Genomic DNA, 11176 nt, shown 5'->3' with positions numbered 1-11176 from the left:
TGAAATGCCTTGCTGCTGAAATGTGCTATACAAATAAAATTTGATTGATTGATTGATCTAGGTTGATATCAGTATGAAGGGATTTATATTACTACTTTTTAAAAATTTGTGGGTATCTTGTGCTCCTGAATAGTGTGATCTCAATGTCCTACCTCCACTTCCTCTGAGTCATAGCCATAGACAAAGCTGATTCATGCCAATTTCTTTTTCTTCCCCACAAATGAACACTGTCTCAGTAGTGAGGCAGCAGCTACAGCTGGTGGCGCTGAGTTGGACTGAACCAACTTAAAGCTGAGGGAGGGGGGTGTAGAATGTAGTGATTCTTTTCAATATTATTTTTTTAGTTTGTAACTAAGAAAGTAGATCTAGAGTCAATAAATGCTATGCTTTTGTCTATTTTCTAGGAGTAACTTGTCTTAATTATTGATATGTGTATATATTTAAGCCTGTGTGTATAATTGTGACCATATGTGGATTAGAGAAACTCCACAATAAATTCAAACATGTACGCCCAAATTCTTATTTTTAGAAATAATAAGCCAATGTCAGTTCCAAGACCCTGCCTTTATGTACAAACAATGTTTTATGCTTCGGACATTCAAAGCCTTCTTCAAATGATTTTTTTACCCTGGTTCAGGCTGATTATAATTTTAGTCTTTCTGATATGACCTTTCAGATCTTTAGATTTACAAGTGGTTTGGACCTTTTTTGTGAGCCCTCCATTTTTACTATGTCAAGTATTCTCCTTTTAATAGACTTTGGTAATAGTGTCTGTACATCCCAGCTGGACGGATTCTATGAACATGCACCTTTGTTGTTTTCTGTGCACCTTCAGGCCTCTTTATGTCGCAGAGTTTTGTAATTCTGTTTTCCCCAGAAAATACTCAAATAAATTTGTTTTGGTTTTGAAGCCTGAGGATGCTGTGTTTACATAGTGCTCTTATGCTGTATGTTATGAACCAAGAGCAGCAGCATCTAAATAAATCTGCCACAGTTTGAATCAAATCTAGAGAGAGAGAGCCCACACACAAACATGAAACTTCTCAGAGTAAACTGCAAACTGTGTCCATGTCTGCATGTTCACTTTTCTACAAAGAAAAGTTGTTTTTTTTCTGTTAGGAGACACAAAATGAAACAACGGGGGGTGTTATTGGGTTTATTCTTCTTCTTTCTTGTGGGGGAAATAATATATAAATTTAGTGTTTTGAAAATAAAGAACTTTGTACACATAGTTGAGTAAAGATAAAGATACAGAAAACCACAAAAACAGTTTGAAAATAAAAAAAAATATCACAGAATTTCAAATAATTAAGTATAAGCTTCAGTTTCAGCAAATCCTTTTGTTTTTGTTTTACAGACTGTCAAAGGAGGCTACTCAGAGACCAGAATCGAAAAAAGAATCATAATCACAGGAGATGATGATGTGGATCAGCATCAGGTGAGGCACAGTGCCCTGAACACACTTTGCTCTGTAGGTTTAAATGTTCAAAGTTCACGACCTGTATGTTGGCTTTTTATGGCTGCAGGCACTTGCCATGGCGATCCAGGAGGCCAAACAGCAGCATCCAGACATGCTGGTGACAAAAGCAGTGGTTATCAGGGAAACAGAGTCTCCTACTGAGGAGCTGCCACGGAAAGCAGAGGTACGTGTCAGTGCAGGCAAACGATCAGGGAGCGCATTACAAGGTTTCATTGTTATATGTGCGCGAATGGATTCATTTACAAACTCACCAATCTCAGAGCAGAGCCGACCTGTGAAATCGAAATGTCAAACAGACGCCGTGAAGTGAAGCTGTGACTGAAGTCATTTGGAGGTGAGGGACAGGCTGTATCTCTATGGTATCCCAGAAAATGAAGGATATATTTGAAAAATGACAAAATAGCATCTAAAATTATAACATTAATACGTTTTGTGACTTACTGTTTACCACTTCACTTACATTGACTGGTAGATTTTAGTTCATTTTAAAAATACACATCAGACCAAACAGAATCCAAATAGATCTTATACTTTCTTCATGGAGTCACTATAGGGCAGGGGTCACCAACAACTTTATTCAGGGTCCAGGCAGACTGTGTGAGGGCCAGCCTTATACTACTACTACCACTACTACTACTACTACTACTACTACTACTACTACTAACAATAATAATAATAATAATAATAATAATAATAATAATAATAATAATAAAAGGCTGGCACAGTGGTGCAGTGGTCAGTGGCTGTTGCCTCCCAGCAAGAAGGTTACAGGATCACGTCCCGACCTGCAGCCATTCTATGTGGAGTTTACATGTTCTCCCTGTGCTCACATGGATTTACTCTGGGTACTCTGGTTTCCTCCCACAGACCTAAAACATGCATGTTAGATTAATGGGTAACTCTAAATTGTCCCCAGGTGTGAGTGAGAGTGAATGGTTGTTTGTCTCTATGTGTCCCTGTGATGGACTTGCGACCTGTCCAGGGCAGTGCTTTAAGTGGGCTGGTACGCAGTACAGGCACTTATTTTTTTCCACTTAAAGCCCTGGTCCAGGGTGTTCTCTGCCTCTTTCACAATAAATGCTGGAGATAGGCACCAGCTCCCCGCAACCCGAAAAAGGGAAGCTGGTAAAGAAATTAGATAGATGAATGATAATAATAATGAATCAGCTTCACTTTTGTAAAACTTGATATTAACACTTAAGTGTTCAGATAAATAATAGAATATTTCCTACAATAAAACATCTAACATATAGGATTTAGTACAAGTGAGGTAAATTGGTAAATTAAAACATTAAAAACTTGATTAGTCAGGCCTAATTTTATCTCTGTTGTTTCAGGTTTCTTTAAAATAACAAATGCATGAAAAATAACTTCAATACCTTTCCACTTTTTTTGCTGTCTCACATTGTTTTCATCCGTCAATACATTGTCCACCCCATTAGAGAAAATCTTTAAAGCAGCTACTGTATGGAGTGCAAAGTGAATGAACAGTGATGTAAACAAAGGACCATAGTACTGTTTATATTATAATAAAATAAAAGTGATTTTTTTTTTAAATGCACCTTAAATAAAAAGTATATTTTATGCTCATGTCAGATCTGTTTCCTGTGCTCTTGTTGCAGTCCTGATTGCACATGGTGGCTTCTGAGACAGAAGAGGGGAGGGGGGGCACGACAGGAGATAGATCCTCCAGCAAAGTGTCTCCTGCCCCGCTAAGCAGCACACCATCAGCCCCGATGAGAGGACCACCTCCCCCCACCGTGTACATGTAGACATCAGACCAGACTGCGATCATGAAGCTGTAGACCTTCAGTCCTGTCCCTTTAGACAAACAACTGTTGACTCAGCCCGGACTCCTGTCCTGCCCCGGACCAATCCAGCCCTCTGACCACTTTAGAAACAGGAAGTGTGTTGGATGATTCAGCTTTGAATCGAACATGTTTTGGCTCGTTTGAACCAATGAGCCTAACTTCTCAGAAATGATTTCTTCCCGTTGTAAAGGTCCCAAATGTCTGAGGCGCGTTCGCTCACTGTTCTCACTTCCCAGCTGGGACACATTCACTTTAATCAACTGCTGTCTTATTAGCTTTTTACATTTTTATCTATAGAGGATCTAATTTGTGTTCAGTGTTTGCCTGTTTATCAGTAATATTAGATTATAATCTGCATGAATCAGTAATAAGAACAGAGGAAAAGAAAAAACACAAACTATACACACGTTCCATAAGACGCCATGTGAAAAAATGCAAAGAAATAGGGGGGAAAAAAAACTGGCCCAGTGCTGATGTTGACAGAAAATTTAACGAATAAATAAACAGATATTATTTTTAACATTCTGCGCCATTCTGCCATATATGCTGACTTGGGCACAGAAACAGGAATTCTTGAGGATTTTTTACTATAAAGTATCTTCTGTCAATTGGGTTTCACAAATTTGTTGGTATTTTTTTTTATTTATTCATTTGACTTATTCATAAACAGAAATGGGGTTTTATTGTTGTTTTATTTTTCGGACATTTCAGTCTTGATTTGCAAATATTTTCTCCCCTTTTTCTTTACTTGCCTTAATGCTGTGGAAGACTGGTGATGATTTAGTGAACCAGAGACTTCAATAAGAGCAATGATGTTAAATTAGCATTTAGTTTTTACATTTTAAATGTGATATTTCAGTATCAGTGTCATGGCTGTTCGTTGAAATTGATATGGTAGGTTTTTCCAAACACATGGATGGACTCAGACCTAACTGTAAACATTCTGCATTGTCTTTGTCCACATGTCTTCAAATATCAAGGCATGATGAAGCAAAACTCATATATCCTCTTTATGTCCAGATGATGGGAATCAAATAATCTAAAAATAATATATTTAGTTATGTTCAGTCAAAACACTGAGCTAATCTAACGCTGGAGAATTAGCTGAAACATTTTCAGTTTATCTTTAGCGGATAGTGTAAACAAGTTTATTCAAGTAAAGAAAATAACAAAAAAACATCAAAGCCCAGTGATCATTCTAATACCCAGTCTATACTACTTTGAATTTTATTTTAATCTATATAGATTTTTTTTCTATTAATATTTGTTTTCTCTGTTCAAACAGTTTAGACATAAATGCTGAATTACCCATGCAGCACCACTAGATGGCGAGAAAGTCCACATTAATGACATATCAACTTACTGTATAAGCTTTATTTTAACACGTTTAACAAAACAGTTCTCAATAACACTTAACATTAATGACAATGAATGGAAAATATAAAAAAGAAGATGGGAAGAAGACAAGAAGTCTTTAAAAAATTAAAGAAAAATTAATTTAAAAAAAATTATGTTCAGATTTCAATTCAAAACAATTTCATATTTTTGCTTTACAGTAAAAAGGAAATTAAATTAAAAGATTTTAATAAATGCTCTACTTAATAGTATAGTTTTTGTCAGTTTAAAAATAGATGCAAAAGGTCCATTTTTTAAAATTCAGTATGTAGCCTACATTAAGGAATTTTCTTCTGGAATTTCATTTTATTAAGGATAGACTTAAGCAAAACTGGGAGTAAATTAATGATAAAATACTTGCTGGTAAACCTGGGTTTTTTAAATATTAATAACAAAGCTGTTTTCTTATGAGGTATCTCTTTTCCAAATTATACTGTAGTTTCAAATTTATTTGAAATTCAGTCCAAAATATCACCACAGATACACATTGGGTAAATAGACTTTCTGGTGTTTCAACTGTATTTTACTCTTCTACATTAGGAACAAATTTGTAAATTAATTAGTTTAATGGGTAACATCTGTGAATGATCTTAGACACAAATCTTTTGGTTTTGTTTGGTATTTGTAGGGGAGAGTGAATATTCTGTTTCATAATCTATCATCAATGTTATATTGTGTTTGTAAATGTGATCAAAAAAGAGCTAAAATTGCGAAGCTCATTCATAGCTTGGCTAAACTAGAACCCTCCTGTCTAAACATAGACCCAAAAGAACGTTAGCTCTTTTTTATACCATTTACAGTTTCTTTCAGTTGTTAACCATTTCACATACGATCAAAATTTAACGACAACAGAAGCAAGATGAAGCGAGACGCGGTAAAATAACTCCTTTATGTGACATATGCTGCTTTCACTCCTGTCCACAAGCATCCTCCCAAAACTGAGTTTTTCAGGATGTCCACTTTGTGAAGCATTCATAAAAATCTGAGTTTTTCTCATCAAAAACTTTGTTTCTGCATGGACGAGAGGTGCAAATGCAGCGGAAAATTTACATTTTTAAGAGTATTTGGAGTAGAGTAGACAGAGCCTGACAGGGGTTTGTTTCACTCAGATGCATTTTTCATGCTGCACAACTCATCTGTGTTTTAAAAACCCATCAAAGCAGAGGTAAATAGCAGTTTGGACCGTGATGTTTAAAAAAATTTCCAGTTTTGTATATAGATGCTCTTGTAAACGTTCAAAACCACAGAATTACCACTGGTACATTTTTTATTTTATTTTATTTTATTTCCTTTTGGATTAATTTCTAAATTCTGTGTGAGTTTCTGAATACATTTGAATGAAGCTGTCAGATTATATCCATATCATCGGAGTGACCTTTAATACTTATACTATGCATCATGAATCCGACATAAGAACCCCTCTGACGAAGACTGACCCTTGTTAGCCGTGTTGCTGTTATTCTTAACTTTGTGCTACTGTTAAACGAGGCAGTGAAGCTCACCACTGGTGAGATTTGCAATAAGCAGTCATCATTCCCATCCTCTGTCCTCTAAAGGGAGAAAACTGTGAACTCTCTCGTGTGTACTGAAGTGTAACCAAAACCTAACCACACAGTTGTGGAGAGATATCGGAGGGAGCTCATGCAGCTCCTGTGACCTTGTGGCCCTCATCATCTCCCATCGCCTGACTTGAAACTGTTGACCTGCTGTAGATGTGTCTGTGGAAACGAGATGATCCAACTGCTCATTTGTATATTCTATTTTACTCTACTTTATTTTTTATTGGTCGTAAGACACTGGACTGTTTTGAAGGCACTTGTTTGCAATGCTGGGAGCACACGTTCTGTAAAACTGTTGGGGGGGGAAGAGGAAACTTCTCTGCTGCTGAACTGGATGCTCTGCTGAAGAAGAAAAGCCGAGAACTGTGAGTTAAGTGCTGAGGTGAAACATCTGTGTTTTCTGATAGAGCAGAAACGATTACAGAGGCTCAAGGCATCAGTCAGAAAGCAAAATCCAAAGGACAATGGTGCAATAGAGATAAGAACTCAAATGGGTGCCTTAAGTTTTGAGTCCACATTGTGGGAGCAGGAGCAACATACATCAGTTCTCAGCTGAAAGTGAACTGCTGACATCAGATGCAGCTGAAGGGGGAGCCTCTTTGAGTCTGGACTGCTTGTCCTCAGCAAGCTGAAAGCATTTATTGGCTCTGTGTTGAAAGTGGGGCAGAACAGATCATCGGCGGGAAGTTTTTTTTTCCTCTGCGAAGGCCGCCGAACTGCTCTGCCGCTCAGCTTCCACCTTTGATTCTCCACTGCCGTTTGCTCTACATTCCCCTAGTGCTTGATGGTGTGTATGTGCTGTGTTTGCATTTAGTTTAAACAGAAAACATATCTGCATAAATAAATGTCTCAACTATGGATCAAACAGTGTATTTGCTTCCGAAACAAGGGGGTTGGGAGGAGGGGTTCACCTTGATCAGGTGGGTAAAACCAAAAAAGGAAATCAGCATTTTTCATTTTCACATTTTTCTGTATTATATGTTCTTATAAAATGTATATAAGGTATATAAATGTTTTGTGAAATTAGATAGATGAGGAACTCATGTTTAAGTACACCACAGACTTTTCCACACAGTGCCTTCTCGTAGTGAAACTCATCACTCACTGTTAATCTGTGCAGCAGATCAAGTTATTTATGTGCTTTTGGTGCCATCTAGTGCTTCTCTGCAACCATAGACATCAGATATTTCTACAGCATCATGAATTCAACTAGCCTGCAAAAATTAACATAGGTAAATGTGGCATTATGGGTATCGTAAAATGCCATTTTGAGCCTAACATCAGAGAAGTCAGTATATATTGGTCTCTGCTGTTACTTGGGAACACTCAAGGCTTCTTTTAGTTTCAACATCACAATTTTTTATCATTTAAATGGGGTACAATATTTAGACAAACAAACAAGAAGACTCAAGTAGAATAAAAATTCAAAGCAAATCAAAGCAGAAGCCAAGGATGTGACATGAATTGCCATCATATAAAAAAAGCTAATCCAACTAAAGGACATAGAGTGTTGCAATCTTCTTTTTTAAGCTCAGCAAAACAAACTAAAATAGATCTTGTTTGTCAAAAATACAAATTAACGACTATTTAATAGATGAAAAGAACAGACAAACGTACTCTGAAGAAAATATTTTATTTATGGACTGAAAATTTTGCATAAAAAAATTTAGTCTCGTGATTGAGAAATTGAGAAAATGCAGCTGGCAGCTGCTGTATGTTTTAGAATACTAAATGGACCGTACTTATATAAGTTTCTAGCCAACCAGGCTACTTAAAGCGCTTTTGAAACTCAATCTGTGACCTCATTTTCCACACACATTTATATAGCATTTATTCAGATTAGCTTTGTAGAGATTCTGTAGAGTCTAATCAGTGCTTTAGATCACATTCATATATCGATGAGGCTCATATTAGTGGCAATTAGAGGTTCAGTGTCTTGCCCAGGGACACTACAACATGGGGCATACTGGTGGAATCAAACTCCCAGGTATTTCAATGGAGGATGTCTGCTCTAACCACTGAGTCACAGCTGCCCCCAGTACAAAACATCATTTTTTTGTTGTTTTTTTATCAACTAAAACAACAGCTGCAGCATTAATGAACTACACAATGTCTTCATCTGTAATCGTCATCCTACCTGAATGAATTAAATATAAAAATGATTTCTGACAGAATTTCAGTAGTGCTGAGAACTGCTTGAAAGTTCAACAGGTAATCTAAAGAAAAGGCCTAAGTTTACATTTTGCATTAGTTTTTAAAACTGATCACGTTAGAAAGATATTCTGGTCATTTTCAAGTGACAAAAAGTAACAAAGTAAACCAAGTGCCACATTTAGCATGAAAACATTAAAGAACACCCTTAGCAGAACAAAGCAAATGAAGATCAAATAACAATTTGGAATTAGGGGAACCTTTATTAAGGCATCAAATGCTGAATTAAAATCAATTGAGGCTCTCTTGGTACTCAGATTCAAGCCATAGAGAGATGGACATTTACAGATCTACTGTCTTGATATCGCAGTAGTAAACAATGCTCATCTGAGGAGCTTTCTGTATTCAAATTTAAAAGTGCAGAGTTGCAAACTCTAGTGAGTTGGTCAGTTTTTTTGCAAGCTGAACTTACATGCAAATCACTCACTCCTGTCTTTGTTGGTATGACCCAGATGATGTGATGTTTTTGTTAGAATCGTGAAGCTGTGATTGTAGTGAAAACTGCTTTGTTTAACCCTCCCGGAGTCCTCAAAAGAGAGAGAGGTAGAGAACCCCTTGTAACTTTGGGTCAATTTGACCCAAAGGCCACAGGAGGGCTAACTTAGGTTTTTCTTGTTTCTCAAATCATCTGTTTTCTCTGTCCAAAATAGGAACATTACTGCCCTCAAAAAATGTCTCTTATCCATAAGATTTTGGAGAACAGCTAAGCCTGGGCCAGAAGAGCTGTTGTGCTATACATTTGTAAAAAGAGTTTGAAAAAGTGGGGGAAAACAGTCCACTTTAGTTGCTGACTGATTCAATGTAATTAAACAGCCATCCTTGGGAATATTCTAAAAAAAAGGCTTTTTTGTTGTTTTGTTTTTTTTGCTGAAAGTTTTAATGTACTGTTTATTAGATTCCCTGTAAAGAAAAAAAGTCAATTTTATTCAGATTTTATTAATCAGAGTTGATTACCACAATGCTGCATGGTGAGCTGTTCTTTGGTTTGTTTGTTTTGATTTGTTCTGATGTTCTGTTTTTAGAGCCGATTGGACCCACTGTAGTCACTATATAGTAAAATATGTTGCGTCAATCACAGGACAACAGTCTGAGCAACATTACATTACATTATATACACCCAATTAAACTAAAAGCCCTGATGTTACATTCACATTGAAAATGTTCTGAGAGCAGATGATGGCTGTCAGCACATTATTATACTGCGGTAGATTTTTACAGGTTAAAATCTACAGTTCATAGTGGGACACTGAGCTCTGTAAAGCTGCCAATCATTGTATGCACATTTATTCGTCTTGTATGAACTTTTAGCTAATTATGCCTAATAAAGGTTGTGTACTACACAAAGCCACATAAATGCGTCTCAAATAGCTCTAAACCATGGTAATATCAAAACAACAGTATAGTTTAAATATCTGAATGTGTTGTTATTTTAACATAAACATCTGCAGACCTCGATGCTCACTGACAGCTCACTCTGTCATATAGCTCTGTGTGCATCTTCAAACAGAGCAAGTAACTGATCTTCAATCGCAAAAATGTCTTGGGGTACACATTTAACTGCCAGGTGTGAATGCTCTCAGTGAGAGCTAACTCTCTGAAATCGGCTCACACAAGACAGATGTTGGTGTAGGGTCTGAGGGTCCTGTTTAATTTGAAATGCACCAGAGTGTTGTGTTTGGATAAAATCTTTCTGAGAAGGATTTTAGGAATCATTTAAGAAAAAAAGAAAAAACAAACAATAACTCCCTTCTCTACTTTTTAGCACATTGTTTTAAAAGATTGTGTATGCAACACACTAAATTGAATGCTTCTTTTCACTTGTTACATGTGCTGGTGTGTATTGATGGACTGACAGCTTTGTCTTGTTCTATAAATCAATTATCTTTATTCACACAGTATAAACAACAAACAGCAACAGAAGGAATCCTCTTGTGGAGCTAAACGGACAGTAGAACCAGTATATCTCTGACTGAGACAGAAGCTTAGACACAGGGCTTTTAATGAGTCAGAGTTCATGGTACACACACAATATACACAAACCTATCCAATGCATGAACCTTGCATGTTCCTAAAGCCATTCAGTCAGTTTGCAGGGGGACAGAAGAGAGACGACAAGGTACAGTCATGCTGAGCAACATTTAACTACAATATGAAACAAAGTCATTACATAAAAACCGAGTAAATCATCTCTTTAGAAAGGTTTTTATATAAATGATTTGAAGTGTACAAAACAGTATATTACATGTTCCTTGATGCATGATTTTGAGCAAAACCCAGTAGCCTAGAGTACACTTCCCTTCAAAGTACTACAAACTACTTAACTGGATTACAAGCTGCAAACAGACTGCACTGTACTCCGAGCAGCACAGCAGTCCTACATGGCATCAGGAGACTATGGGAAAAGGAAAAGATCAGCAGCATTGTCTTTTATTAAGAATATACACCTAGAAAAATGCACCAGGCCTCATATATTGCCAGTATCCCATGTGAAACAGCAGACCTGCCATTTAAACTAACCTCAGTAACATAAGCAAATGATGTTGCTTCCCCCTCTCTGCCCGCTCCTAACCACATATCATTTCAGCAGCATGTAAACATCACAACAGCTGCTTCGTAGTTCTATGCTTCTAATGTTTCTGATATACATATGAGAAGTTAAGGCTCTTTAAGGACCTGAGGATTTTGAACATATGATGAGGCACACAGAAGGCAAAGAATAG

At 36.8% G+C, this 11176-nt stretch overlaps 1 protein-coding gene across 13 annotated transcripts in view; it reads left to right on the top strand.

The window, feature by feature from the left end:
- LOC108242224 (protein 4.1-like) overlaps positions 1-7110 on the top strand; it is a 149250-nt gene extending 142140 nt beyond the window's left edge. For 11 of the 13 annotated variants that reach the window (XM_017426948.3, XM_017426951.3, XM_037975508.1 and 8 more), the window contains 3 exons: positions 1358-1438; positions 1527-1643; positions 3103-7105. In XM_017426948.3, the coding sequence (XP_017282437.1) occupies positions 1358-1438; positions 1527-1643; positions 3103-3108 (204 nt within the window). In that variant the 3' untranslated portion in view covers positions 3109-7105. Of the gene's footprint in view, positions 1-1357; positions 1439-1526; positions 1644-3102 lie in introns of all 13 variants that reach the window. The other 2 variants (XM_037975503.1, XM_037975502.1) reach the window with 1 other exon arrangement.
- Positions 7111-11176: the final 4066 nt, after the last annotated feature.

Source organism: Kryptolebias marmoratus, linkage group LG4, assembly GCF_001649575.2.
Source record: "Kryptolebias marmoratus isolate JLee-2015 linkage group LG4, ASM164957v2, whole genome shotgun sequence".
Lineage (NCBI taxonomy): Eukaryota > Metazoa > Chordata > Actinopteri > Cyprinodontiformes > Rivulidae > Kryptolebias > Kryptolebias marmoratus.
Note: the sequence above shows the minus strand (reverse complement) of the source record. Positions and strands in the feature narration are given on the sequence as shown.